Below are 15,121 nucleotides of genomic sequence, written 5' to 3'. Positions count from 1 at the left end.
CTCGTGCGACTAACGAGTTAAAATCCTGTGTGGCATTTGTGTTTGTATCCTGACTCAGCCGTACTTGCGAGGCGCTAGCCTTGGAGCCGGGGCTTGCTGACAGTGTTTCAAACAATCGCTTGGCTGCACTTTTAATAGGTCGTGGTCCCTCGTCATTCGCCATATATTAACATTACTAATAAATTACACTCTTAATACTAGAGTTAGTATAAGCAAAGCAGCATAAAAGAGGTTAGTTTGCATGCAAATTTTATATAAGCACTATGTCTATTTAATAGGTGTGATAGGTCTGGCTACACCCGAAAAACAAAATATGACAGAAAAGGGTGGGTGGTGGGATGATAAACTCGTAGCTCGCAGCAAGAGGTGGGAAACTTAAGGCGCCTCCACCATTGTTATGATTCAACCTTAAGATGATCTCAATTATTTTCTATTCCAAGACAGGGTGATAGGGGGCTCAAGACTAACAATGAAAGACAGTTCAATATAGAGACTTGATTTAATGTCACGTACTATTATAGAGTTAGCGGTCACCAATTTAGACAATTATCGGGGAGCCTCGCTACCACACCTCGGCAGGTTCCTTACCCACGCTGTGCTGGGTCGCGCTCGCGGCAGGAATTCGACGACGGACTGCGGCGGCCGAGGACACGGCGCTCCGTGGTTCCGGCGTCACGACTTCAGCCGTCCAGTCGCCGGTGACCAGAAGAAGCCCCTTCTCGACGGTGGCTGTCGTTTTAATCCTCCTGTCCGCGTCCGTGTTGATGTTCCGTGTTGTCCTCTTTTCTCTCGCAGCGGCGACCCGCGTCGCTGTTTCGCTGGCGGTGTTGAAACTGCTGACACCTCGTGTTTGACTCAGGGCGAGCCTCGAAGCCGCTTGCCAGAGTGCTCAGAGCGAGTCATAACAGTGTGATGTGATATGGCTCTACTTGTTCCCGCAGGCCAGGTCGACGTACCTGACGTCGATAACGTCCCATAAAACAATAGACCGGGTGCTGGAGAAAATCCTGTGTCGGGCAGAGAACTGTGACATAGTGGCAGAGCTGGAGCTGGTGCTCGGGTTGAACGAGCGTCACGCCACCCAGCTGAGGAAGTACTCCGACTGGTTCCCCGACTACATCCACCCGGTGATGCTCGCCGCCGCGCAGGTGGGTCGGTTCTTTATTAATTTTAATATGAAATTTGTTTGAGTGATGAATTAGAAATTAATTAAAGATTTGGTGCTAAGGGGGTTTGAACCCCTAACTTCCCCCCCCCCCCCCCCCCCCGGCTTAGCCCCTGCCTGCGAGTGGGGAGCTGCAGACACGCACGTTGTCATTGCCTTACATCTTGCAAATGCTTGTGAGAAATATATATTTCCACTATGCTTAAAGGGATTTTTTTAGTATATTTTTTTATATTTTTTATTTGGACAGGAATTCCTATAATCTTGCTTTGTAAGTGTACAATATAATATAATGGAAATGTTGCCTAACGCAGTATGTCTCTCTGGAGTGAGTGGTTCTAACACCTTCCAACTGTCTAGTTTCATTGCATGCAGCCACCGAGCTACACTTATTGCATTTAACAAATAATGAGTGTAACAACAGAATCTGTGGGGAAATTTTTTTTTTTTTTGTAAGATTTAAGTACCAAGAATTTAAAATCAAGAAAAATATACTCTTAAAGGCCTGCACACACGATCAGTCCAGCTCCCAGTTCGGACTGCTCAGCCCAAACTGACAGTTTGGGCTGAACTGAAGCCTTCCCCACACATGACCAGCCTTGTGGTTGCTGCTGCTGTTGGTTGTATCGTTTCATCGTAGAATGTGAAAGAAACTTTTGGAATGTCACAATTTAGCTATAAAATGGGGGGGAAAATATAAATGCAAATAAGGAGTATAAACAAAGACACTCAGCTGATGGAATGATGGTCTGATTGTTTGGTCTGACAGTTTGGACTGGGGAGATGTTGTTCCCACACACAGTAGTTTGGACTGAGGGTTCTCAAGCCCACAGTCCAAATGATCAGTTCGTCATCAGTTCCGACTGACCAGTCCAACTTCCTTGCTCACACACAGCAGTTCGGACTGTTAAGTTCTGACTGATACGTGATCATGTGAGAGGGCCTAAAGGTTAGGTCTCACACGCAGATTTGGTTACTTAATTTTCTTATTATTTCTTGAAACCAAAGTTTTTCTAGTAAATTTATTTCAATAACTCCTTTGCATTTGTTGTTGGATCACAAATTTACTCACCGGATATTTTTTGATTGTAAAAGATCGCACAAATGTTCAAAATTATCAACATTTGCAAGACTTCTTATCGCTATCAGATAACATTTTGGGAAAATTTAAGATGAAACATAAAATGCAAGAGAGGTAACGAAATGAAAAGCCTTAAAATGTTAGAAATGAGAACTAAATGAAATAACCATGAACATGTGAGACGAAGCCTTAGAAATAATTAGTACACTGACTGTATTCCAGTCCTTTACTTCTAACTGTTATTAGATTAGTACCAAATGAAAGCTCAAAATGGTTTTATATTTTATTTTTATTTCCAATATCTAAATAAATTATTTTAAATCATAGCATACACAATTTTAAACATTTCGCAATATATATTTTTTTTCTTTTCGTATCTGTTATTTTTGTTACAAAGAGAGCTAAGTGTATTTCACCTCTGTCTGTACGCTTGCTTCAGCTCTCTTACGGACTGAGCCTTCTGCGAAGCGTGGAGCGGGAGCGCGCTGCTCCCGAGACGGAGCCAGATGACGACTACCTGGTGGATCTGGTCCGCTACCCCCGTCTACAGGAGCAGCGACGGGGCCATGGTGGACGTGGTCGGCAGATACTTGGACGAATCGAAGCTGTCCAAGTTGTTGGAGTGCTCTGGGACGCTCTCCAGCGACCTGCGCGGCAGGACTCTGCTCAGGTGACCCCACTTGTGCTCTGCAGCTATGTTCAGTGGCCTTGGTGTTGGCTTTATTTATCAACTGTTCAGCCAGTAAGATGCATTTCTCTTTACGATCAAGCTAACTAAACTGACCTACTGACTGAGCTACAAAAAAATAATCATTTTCCAAGATTACGTTAATAGATAGAGACAAGATTTTATTGTTTTCTTTTTAGTCTAATTTCATTTTTAAAACAAATGATTTCTGTGCTATTGTTTTTATTTTAATAAACGCTGTTTTTTTATACTTAACCAAAATATGTGTAAAATTTATATGATGCTTTTTTTACGGTAAAATAATTATTAATGAATTAGTCTAAAACTGATACAATTAGTAAAATAAAAATTAATTAGCGAGCATTTATGGTTTAAAATTGATTCAATTAGAGATGAACAATGAAATAAATTAAATTAATTTTTCTGATCCATGCACAATTTGTGCAATTTTTTGTCCAGAAAAAGCATCCTTCCTTGAATTTCAAACATTAAATTATTATTTTTTTGTTTGAGTTAAATTGAGTGTTGGCTAAATGCTACTTAATTCCATGATATAAATTTCATTTAAGTGTTATGTGTTGTATTAACTTGTATTTCGGTTGTATGCAGTGTTTTGACATGATTTTTGTTGTTATTTCAGTTTTATCGTAATCACCACATGATTGTTTCCTAGTTATAAATAATTATGCAGAAAAATGTAAAACTACGTATATAAAAAAAACAGACAACATGTTTTATTCGTACACAATTTAGTAAAAATATTTATAGTTTAATTTATTGTTAGTTACAGATGAACTTAATATTTTTTCTACTACATTTTTGTTGGTTCTCCATGAAGTGATAATGTAATATAGTTAGTCCCTTTTTTTTCTCCGTGATAACGTCTTATAAATCGTTGAACGCCGGCTGCGCGCACGTAAAATTGTCACATTCCGCCTGAGCCGAGCGTGCAAGAACCGGCCGACCTCCGTGCGAGAAAATCTTCTTTAATATCGAACAGGTTTAAGGCGGGCTTTTTTTAACTAATTGTTCCTGATGATATCTAAACAAATTATTTAAATTAAATTTGCAAAAAAACTGTACATAGTATTTGAAAATTAAAATGTATGCAATTTTTCATCAATTTTTTCGTATGACATCATCACGTAAAATTATCGTCTGTAAGCCGACTTTACAGACCAAACCCCCCCCCCCCCCCCCCCCCTTTTTTTTTTTCATGCGATGATTTTCTCCCTTCATGGTGTGTTCAGCAGTAAGGGTGTGCACTGACTGAAGAGGCTGACACTGGGGTGGTTGTGCAGGCTCCATGCTGTGGCCCTGCGCGACGTCCATAGCGAGGTGGCGCTGAGAGGAGAGCTCGACCCGGACACGTGGCAGTGCGTGCGTGCAGTTTTGAAGCATGTTGTGGACTTGTGGAGGGGCCAGAGAGTTGAAGCCGAGCGGAAGAAACGAGAGGAAGAGAGTTTGTACACAAGCAGGTGATAGAAAATATATAGTTCATTTGCTGATTATTTTAAGAACTTGCAACTTTTTTTTATGAGAAATGCACTTTTTGTGTCGTTTGTTTGTTTTATTCAAGCGAGAAGGCTGGAGAAAGTATTTAACAAGATTATTTGTTTAAAAAAAAAAACTTTGCAAGCTAATAAATATTTATAAATATTTTGTTTCTGGTGTTTGTGTAATTTTTACTATTTAGGTTTAAATTGAGGTTTTTGTTAAACCTACTATTACATAGTTTGCCACTGTTATGTATGTGCATTTTTTTAAAACCTGATTTATTTAAAGTTTTACTTTACACACTACGTGCACTTTTATATTGTTATTATTTAGAATTAAGTAAGTTTCTTGTGAGTGTTCAGTAGTATGTTGACAGGGTGTGACAGGTCACAAAAGTCACCAAAGTCATGAAAAAGTAAGAAAGAAACTAAAGAACTGGTCAGCTAGCGGCTTTTTGTTAACTTAGTTTTTGTATTTGACAACTTATACAGTTTATTGTAGAATTTTAAACATAGGCTCAATAGTTTAGCATTGTCCTCTTAAATCACTGGAAATTATCTTTGAGAAAGTTGAAGCTTTCTAACAAACAAAACAGATGTTCCTGCATAGATTAGTTATGTTTTGTGTTATTTAAAATTTTTTTTTATGTATAAATAAAATACATTGTCATTCAAATAAGTTGTAAGATAATCTCATTAGAAGTTCCTGAAAAAGTTCTGAAATAGAATCATGTGGTATTTGTAGACACCCTAGAATAGTTAAAGAAGCCTGTGATGTATCTGGGGCTGTAGATTACTCAAATTATACAAGAACAAGGGTTTTTTTGCTTGCTTATTTGTTATGGTTTCTGGAAAAGTATACGCATCACTTACGAGCACAGTATTTTGTGCATTTGCCTGAAATGTAAGTGCTGCGGCGTGCGCAGTAGCGTTACCTGCCGTGCTGTGCCTCTCGGGCAGGACGAAGACCCTCTGCGAGAGCGTGAGCGACGACGAGGTGTTCAAGCAGGACTTGCTGCGGTTGTTCCCCAACTCGGAGCTGCAGGACTTCGGGGACCTGCAGTTCGTCCCGGACGCCCGGGATCCGGCGCCTTCAGGGCAGCCGGCGGTGGACGACGCAGATGTTGCGCTCGTCACAGAGGAATATCTCCACGAGATACACACCTTGCATGCACAGATCGTCAACTACACAGCTTGTAATTGGCGTGCTGTGTCCGGGAGTACCGATGATTCATCGAAATTTGATCATCTGAAGTCTTGGCTGGAGAGGTATGTTTCTGTGTGTATGTGTTTGTATGTAAACTTACTTAATGTACTTCAATAGATGCCTCTAACACTGGACCGCTATGTGCAATTGTTTGTCGAGTGAACCAGCCACTCATCCCCTCCCTCCGCGCCTGGCTGGCTTCCCCGGTGTTTCATTGGTGACCTGGCCAGCCGCTGTCTCGATAGTGTGTAGGAGGTACTGGTGGCTGGTGTTATTTAACTTAATTAGAGCCCAAATGGTGGTTTGGTTTCACGTTTTTGGTAACTTACATTCTAAATTCATTTTGAACCATGGTGTATACGAGTTCTCTTTTGCATTGATACTGGTCTTGTTTGTGATGTTTTAAGTTGGTGGTCATTTGTGATTGGGTGGCCTGCTCATGTCTAAATTATCATTTGTCATCTCTCTCTATCCTATTTGGATGTTAGTCCTTGCCAAGAGCATTGTGTGAGTTAATGATGTGTCAGTTCAACTTTTTTTCTTGGTTCACAATTTTCGTTCCTAGGTTGAACTCCGCACAATTACAGTCTCACCAAAGATATGGTATGTCCTAATAAATTGAGTGTTTATTTGTCCAAAATGACATAATAGTTATCAGCATCCGAACTTTACATTAATCTGACCAGAAACAGTCAGCTAGGTAATGTGGTCTTACCGGATGGCTGGAGCAGCACTATAGCTAGATCCTGTCTTGCACCAATAACTAAAACCGTTTGTTTGGCGGGGTCAGTATTGAATTTAGGCGCACCTAAAAAAATTGCTTGAGAAAAATTTAAATACCCATTCATAACAGAGATTATTAAACTTTAAAAAATAAATTAAATCTTACATGGGCGTATGGACATACCAAAGCAATTGCAAATTACTAGGGATGTGCGAATCCTTGATTTTCAGTTCGGTTCGAATCCGATTCGAATCCCTGGCAATATTTGAGATATGAATCCGATTCCGAATATTAAGCACAGAATAATTAAAAATAACTTACTAATTTTAAAATAATTTGAGTTCTCTTTGTCTAACTGTAACTACTGGCAATTATTTATTACACTGAGATTGAAACATTTATAATTATGTAAACTTAATTAATAAACTTTTTAAAATATGAACATCAAAACATATTCGATTCTCCAACTCAATCGTAATAAATTGCACGCCACAGGGAAATCTCAGTTTTATAAACGTTTCAGCAAACGAAACCATTTTTTCTCCAATATATAGCCAAGATGTTTTTTTCTTGTAGGTATGTAATTGTTTATAGTTTATAGTTTGCTATACGAGGAAATTCGTTATTATAGTTTAAGCTCTCGAAATCTCGAAATTCTTTTAATGTCACTGTGTTAATTATTTAATTTACATATCTTTCTTGGATACATCATATTATAAATACTTATGTAATAGTAGCCTAATTTTATTTTTCACTGCTAGTATTTTTGAGCCGTATTAAATTAATTTATAACTTTTGTGAATATTCGTAATACTGTTCGAATCAATGTACGTACAACGATTCCGGGTTCGGGTAATTGTGAATTCGAACCTTACCCGAAAATATCGGGTACTCGCACATCCCTACAAATTACATATGTATGTAGTTGTCGTATAATGGGCAAAGGATATATGTAACTCCAGAGTTAACAGAGGTCTGCCAAAAGAGGTTATACTTGCATGACATATTGAGTTTAAAGTTATGTAGGGCTGCAAAAATAGTAGCAAATACGTACAGTTCAGGAGTATTAGACAACTGTAAATCATTGTAGTTTATTTTTTTTAAGAAACCTTTTGTGTCTCTGTTATTTTTGCATGTATATTTGTAGTTTAAATGATACTCCCTGTCTCCAAATAAAAAGATGGACAAGAAAAGTGTAATCTCAGCACAAAGAACTCTTTTGTTTATATTGGAACAGTTTTTGCCCAAAAATTTTTTTTCTTCATGGTTAGGCCCAATCAAGGTTGGAGGAAGGCTATTTTCAGAGATTTATGAACCTTTACTTCCAAACAGGGTGCTGATAGTATCTATTCATTGGCTTAAAGGGAAGTTAGAAAGACTTGGGTGTGTTTCTGCGTAAGAGGGATTATATTTACGATTCTTGTTGATTTGCTGAGAACGGGCAGAACCTAGAAGGAACCGAGAACCAAGGATCGGAACCAACACATCACTAGTGGGAATCTTGTTGTGAAATTTTTTTTTGTAATAAGCATATTTTTGTAACCGGTTTTTGTGGTAAATTTTTTTGCCATAGATTAATAAATCAATATAAATTTAACTTATTTTTGTGTGATTATTGATTTATAGTTGAACCTGCTATTTATTTGGATTGCTCTCATGTTAGTGTTGTTAAACACAATTACAACTTGTGACTGCAGTCTGCAGTAAAAGTGAACTTAAAAAAAAAAGTTAAGCCAATTTGTTTTACATTAGTTGACTGTGTAATTGGGTAAATAAATACACCTTACGAATCCGTTCACCCCACACGTAACAATATTTTATACTGAGTATTTATTTCAAAAAATTAATTATCAACCATATTTATAATATCACTCCAGTCCTTTTATTATTTCATTTCTATTAATTATTTGCATACAAAATTAAAATTAGTTTTTTACAACGCCAAGTAAAACAACTTGTAACGAGCATAAAAATAATCACATGCACCCATTTTTTTAATCTCCACTTTGGAAAAAGGTGTTAAGGGAGCAGTTACCCTCCCTTCTGGATATGCCCTTGCACATATGTATGAAGATGTAAGATTTTTGAATTCAGTGGCCATTATTCCTCCAAATAAAAGCTGCAATCAATCACTTCAGGTGCGAGATCTTCAACGGCCTGGTGGAAGGTGTTGCTCCGCCGAGATCCGCGAGCTTGGACAGGGAGCTGTACTCGAGCTACTTGCTGATGACGTCGGTGGTCTCGGAGCTGGCGGAAGGAGGCACTCTGGGCAGACGCACGTCTGAAGACTTCTACACCGCGTCCAACGTCACAGAGGTTGTGTCCGTCATCCCGATCCTCAAGACGCTGATGCAAGACGTTCATCGCCTGCTGGCGGAGTGGCCGGAAAACCCCATCCTTGTGCAGGTACGTAGGCTCTGCTTTGAACAACCATTTTGAAACGTGCGGGAAGGCACTCGCTCCCAGTATGCTTATAACCCACGTGTAGAGTTGTTATTAACGGAGAGCTGTTAAAACTTGTTCTTTTACAAGGATGGGAAAAGGAATTTATTTGGTGAATTATGTTTTAGTTACAAACAAAAAGGAAATTCAAATGCAACAACTAACAATTTTACTATGATCTTGATACACTCAACATTTTGTAAAGCCACAATTAGCCAAGTACATATGTACATACAAACATAATAAATTATTTATGTAAGCAACATGTGTGTGTGTAAAATACAAAACATCACCATTCACAGATATAATAATCAGCTTAAAAGCAGAAATATAAGGGGAAATTATCAGATAGCTTTTATTTTTTTTAAATCAAAATGTGAGAGTAAAGTTTTCAATTTTGCTGTAGAAGAGAAGGAAAGTATCACAGACACAAAACAAAACTTTGAGGTAAGTGTAGAAACAATTATAAAAATGGAGCATAATCCACATAATTAATGATTTTATTTTTAAAATAGTTCTTCCTCATCGACCTTTGCTTCCATCGCTCTCCTACTATATTATTTGTGACTGTGTGTGGTTATTGCATGCAACAGTGTCATTTATATGTCACTTAATATGACTAGTCACACAATATGTTAGGTAATATAATTTAAAAAAACTGCGTTCTTTCAGATAGCCCATATTTATCATATTATATTTCAATAACTGTGTTCGGTTGAATATTAAAAAGGTGTTCTCTTTAATGTAATAATGTATGTGTGTGTGTGGTTTTGATACTAATGAGTGGTTGGGCTATGAATGCTGTGAGTGATAGGCATGGTAGATCCCACTGGGTGTTTGAGTGGCGATAAGTAGAGACCGGAAAAATTTGCGAATTCATTTCGTGATAGGCTGAAATTCAAACATGTGTATAATTCTGCTTGTTCATCTATTGGCTCGCGGTTTAACTGGAGCGCTCTGGGCCAGCGAGAGACTATCGACCAAAGAAGCGTCGAATTACAAACTACGCATTGGAGACGATTCACAATTTAGTAACCAATGAACATGCGTGTTTACTTGAGAAGTGCAGAGGATAATGGAGGCTATCCTAGAGGTCATTGAATCCGCGAATTTTTCCGGTCCCTAGCGATAAGTGGTCGGAGCTGTGCGCAGATACTGACGGTGGCGGAGCGGATCCTGACGTTCCCCGTGGAGAGCGCGGTGTCGCGCTTCCTCGCGGGCCTGGAACTGCTGCTGCCGCGCGTGGAGGAGTGGGAGGTGAACGCCCACGAGGGCGTGAGCCTGAGCTCCAGCGTGCTGGCCCTCAACGGCCAGATCCTCGCCTGGAAGAAGCTGGAGCTGGCGTCCTGGCGGGGCCTGCTGTCCGCGGCCGACAAGAGGTGTCGTCTGACTGTCCTCCAACATCCTCCTGGTCGTGCGACATCGTGTCTGTCGTGAAGTAGCTCGGCTTCTGGGTTGTAGCCGTTTCGGTCGACAATGCAGTCGCCATCATCAGGGAGAAGTTACCTACTACCGACAGTAGGTAACTGCTCCCTGATGATGGCGACTGCAGTGTCGACCGAAACGTCTGTGAATTATTCGCCAAGGACACGGCTACAACCCAGAAGCCAAGCTACTTCAGACAATGGCCGTGAAAGCCTCCGAAAATTACTATCATATCTGTCAATTTACACTTGCACTGATCTACTAAATGCTTTTACAACAAATAATAATTAAGTAAATCAAATTAAATGCTTTGTCAAAACTCCAAACTATCATTCTAAATAGGATGTCACAAATAAATTATACTCACTTTTTACTGCACAGTAATCGTATACTTAAGATTTAAAAGCGCAATAAGTATTACTAATAGGAACAAATATGGCGTTATCGTTAACACGTCACGTGACCATGTCGATGACGACTTACATGAATTTACTCCCTACCCAAAACTTCCGATAGAAGTTCTCACTTCAAAAGAAGGGGGCCTTGCACGCAGGGCACGGGTGCGAGGCAGCCAGTGGTGGCCGCACATCTACGAGCTGCTGCACGCTCCGTCCGGCGCTCCGTCCCGGGACGTGTTCCTGGACGTGGTGTGGCGGTTCATGCACGAGAGCGTGCTGGGGGAGTTTGACACCCGCCTGCAGATGCTCCTGTGCTTCCACTGCGACGCCGTCGCGAGCCGTCTCGACGGTGAGCTGCCCCGGTTCCGAAAACTGCTCAGAACTGGTGCCAATGTGTCGTGGAGAAACGAACCAGCGGATCGGAGAACTTTTATTGGATGTTTATATTGTTTACTTCAAGGCTCTGTCGCACTCACTGAGTTGGTTTTTTTCTTTCAAAATTCACTTTATTGTAGGTTTTCCCTGAAAATTTTATCACTATAGCTAGGGCCTGGAAAATTTGGGTGTTTTCAGTATGCAAAAAGCGGTACTTTCAGATTAGAAAAGCGGTGGTTTAAAGTCGTTATTTTCGTTATTCAATGGAAATTTTACCGGTATTTTAAATGTTGACTAAATAGTGCAGTTATTGAATATAATTGTTTACATATTTAATAAACATTCCATGTATACTAGGAATAGACTAATATGCATAATAACAGCCAATTAAATCCAAAACAGTTACACAAAACAGACACGTTGCTATAGATGTTTGCAACTACAAATTTTCTTTTTTTCGGCTGCCGATGCCATATGCTTAGCTGACTTTAGGTGTTTGTCAATGGAATCTTTTTTTTCCCATGAAACTTTACAGTTGCAAAATTTGCACATCACTGTGCTATTGTCAGTACAATAAAACCCATGTTTCTGATACTGATGCTCGGTCTCGAGCACTCAAAGTATTATTCGACATTTTCAAACTATAGACAGAAATATGTTGCAACATACTACATACAGGCTGTTACGAAAACAATCAACTAAACTTGGCGCGCGAATAAATATCAGCAGTGGAATGTCACTACGTTGGGAATGCTGTCGCGGCTCGTGACGTCAACAACAGATGCTGGCTGCATGCATGCATGCATGCCCGCACACTCCCAGTCTCGCTGCGCAGACTAATTTTGTACCTGCAAAATAATTATTTGCTTATTCGCTTGCTATTTACGAAGTTACACAAAATAAACAACTACGGTAAGATAAATTCGTTAGCCGCTAACATATGTGTTTAGCTTTACACAAAACAAAACTTCTCACAGTCTGGGAAATGTATGATCTTCGGTAAGGAAGCATTCGCTTACATGAGTTGTTAGTAGAAGCTATGTTGGCTAACCTGGACCTTTACATTTTACCATATACGACGCAACTTGGATAAATACAAGATATTAGGTTATTCTTTTGCTTTGATATATTTTATACACTTTTCGCAAAATACAATAAACACGTTCTCATATCCGGCCAAGAGTGCACAGTAGTTTAGAATTCGTCATCATATTATTTTTATTTTTCGTAGAGTGCAAAAGTTTGAGTTTGCTTGCATTCAATAAATACGGTATTGGCATAATGGAGTGGAGGAACACGGGGTTGCCACTTGAACAAACCCCGGCGCACAAATGAGAAGAAACTTAGTGCAAACTATACCCGAGATCAATTTTGAGCATCAAAATCATACACGAACACGGCTTATGTAAAGATAAGGTAATTATGCTGAAACACAAGACTTGGGTTAAAGGATACTTTAACCTTGCGTGAGTATTAGTGATCTGCAAATACAGTAGAATCCAGCTGATACAACCCCTCACGGTTTCCGGAAAAACGGACTTATAAACAGAATGGTTGCAATAGAGAATTCGGGCCAATATTTAACCCCCCCCCCCCCCCCCCCCCCCCGCCAACCCCCCCCCCCCCCCCCATCCTCCCCGCAAATATATCCAAATACATAAAAAAATCGCCTTTGTTTGCATAGATTTCATATTCAAATAGTCTATGGTGTAAAAAAAGACAACTTTTTAAATTCATATTACACCTCGGACTCGCATACCCTGAACAATGGGTTCCGATAAATACTCGTGCTAAGTGAATTCGCGTCACGCGAGTTAGGCTATGCTAGCCGGCTGGTGGTTATTTTCGTTCAAAACGTGGCGAAGGAACTTGTGTGGATCAGGTAGAAAACATTCGGCTATAAATGAAAGATATAAGAACAATGCTATCCTGAAATGCTGTGACATGTTTTTGGAGTAGATAATCACAGCGACAGACCGACAGGATGCGCTCCCGCCCTTGCCGTCAGCGATGTTTATTTTGACAGCTCAAGCAATTATCTTTTCCACGTCCCTTCACAGCGTAAAAAAAAAAGAAAAGAAAAAAAACACGGAATATGCAACCTGGCTTTTGTCGCACGCTGTGTGGGAGGGGAGGAGAATGCTGACAGTTTCTCACGCAGAAGGTTGAAATAAGGGAGGGAATGTGTTGAAATGATAGCTGGTAAAAAGGGAGGGGGGGTTGTTTTTACATGGTTTGTGGCTCTGGGAGGATGAGCCCTGAAGAATTAACAGGTGATGCGAGAGGTAAGCGTCACGTCGCGTCATGTCACGTATGACGTCAAGCCGCCGGGCGGGTAAGATAACGTGACAGCTGAGACGGCTTTTCGTGCGATAGTGGAGGCGCCGAGCTAGGCTAGACACTGCCGTGTGGACAGTCTAGAGGGGTGGTATCTATTTTTAGCCGTCTTTTGTATGCCTGCCTGCTTACAGTACAGCTCTCGCCAAGATAAACGTGAACACATAGCGCCCAACAAAGTGTAACAGACTTGTTTTTCAGCCGATTTTACTCAAATTTTCGACTTTCTCAGCTCAAATTTTTCACTGTTTCTCAAAAAACGGTCGTATAAACGGAATGGATGCATCCGAGAGGAGTCGCATCGGCTGGATTCTACTTTAATGGTACTTTTCGGGGAAAAATTCGCAGTGTAATATAGAAATGTTGTGATTTTCGCGAATGTACTTACTTTTCGCGTTTTCATGCGAATTTTCGCAAAATTCGCAATCGCGAAAAATTCCAGGCCCTAACTATAGCTCTATCGCTGTGGACCTAAGTGAGGAAGTTTTCTAGTGTTTTGGAACATAAATAGTGGGTTGTACGTTTTCCAGGCAGCGTAATGGTGTAAAATGAAGTGTTTTTAAGAAAACTTTCAAATTGCAGGAAAACGTAATGCTCATCAAATTTGTTTTGAAATTTAAGTAAAAGGCTTTGCATCTTGTTTGGTCAAGTAACAGTGGGGTTTTACTTTATTTAAGAGAGAATATGAAAATAACCGCGAGAAAAAGTTTGTTCATTGTATATCTGTCAAGTGTAAACAAAGTTGATATAATTACTAGTGATGAAAATATATAGTTATTGGAATTTTTTTGCGAATGTAGATGTGCATGCAATATTAATTTGGTAGTTTTTATTTAAAAAGTTGGTAAATATTTGTTTCTGTGGGAGTGCTGTGCAGTTAATACCTACTTGTCTTTGTAAACAACCAATATGTGTTTTTTTTCTTCTATTTTCCAGAGCATTTCATATTTATACTCTGGAATGTGTTCAAGTATTATGCCCAGTTCCTTGCTCCAGTGAAGAAAACTATTGCGGACTTGCGTGCACCAACAGAGAAGAAACTTAAGGACTTGGTAAAAATATCCAGTTGGAACTATTCTAATGTAGCAGCACTGAAGAAATCATTTGAGAAGTCTAAACGTGCCATCGTTAAACATGTCAAAGAATATGAGGTAGAGTATAGTCAGTTTTATTTCTTGTTGCATGTTCAGGTCATGTGTGTTCTTATTATTGTGGAAGTACTTTTTCTTATCCATGTTAATGTCACTATTCATGACACACATCAGTTTATTATACATCCCACTGTAGATAAGAACAACAGAAATTAAGATTAAAAAAATAATTTAAAATTATATCATTCTGCAGATCAGCTGTGGGTTCCATTGTTTTGAAATATAACGGAAATTTTGTTTAAGAGCTTTACTCTCTTGAAATATAAAATAACAATGGCACTTAAATAGAGTTCTTTACACAAAGAAAATAATTTCAGTCCTCAAAATAATTGCTCTTATTGTCACAAACAGCTAGGCAAATAAATATTCGAAAGAAAGGCCCAACCAAACTTAGCAGAATATGTTAAAGATGCTCATTTCAAGCACAGGACCTTTCGTAAGATTTCAAAGTAACGGAACTACTCTTTTTGACTAGGTGCTAACGTTACATGATGTTAACATGTTCCTTGGTTTCTTGTTATGGGCTTTGATGTCTTAAAACAGTTTGTCCCAAAGCGTTGAGATAAGCGTGCGCGGATCTGCATGGTAACCGACTCTAGCATTGCAAAGCTGAGACGTGCTGACAAACAGTG

At 39.5% G+C, this 15,121-nt stretch overlaps 1 protein-coding gene across 1 annotated transcript in view; it reads left to right on the top strand.

Annotated features, from left to right (window-relative positions):
* LOC134537439 (midasin-like) overlaps positions 1-15,121 on the top strand; it is a 109,504-nt gene that overhangs the window by 68,218 nt on the left and 26,165 nt on the right. Inside the window, 9 exon segments of the mRNA XM_063377875.1 lie at positions 942-1,148; positions 2,686-2,831; positions 2,833-2,916; positions 4,236-4,412; positions 5,391-5,699; positions 8,500-8,767; positions 9,956-10,182; positions 10,782-10,975; positions 14,275-14,489. Of these exon segments, the coding sequence (XP_063233945.1) occupies positions 942-1,148; positions 2,686-2,831; positions 2,833-2,916; positions 4,236-4,412; positions 5,391-5,699; positions 8,500-8,767; positions 9,956-10,182; positions 10,782-10,975; positions 14,275-14,489 (1,827 nt within the window).

The sequence above is a fragment of the Bacillus rossius genome, chromosome 12, assembly GCF_032445375.1.
Source record: "Bacillus rossius redtenbacheri isolate Brsri chromosome 12, Brsri_v3, whole genome shotgun sequence".
Classification (NCBI taxonomy): Eukaryota; Metazoa; Arthropoda; class Insecta; order Phasmatodea; family Bacillidae; genus Bacillus; species Bacillus rossius.
This window is presented reverse-complemented; position numbering and strand designations above follow the sequence as displayed.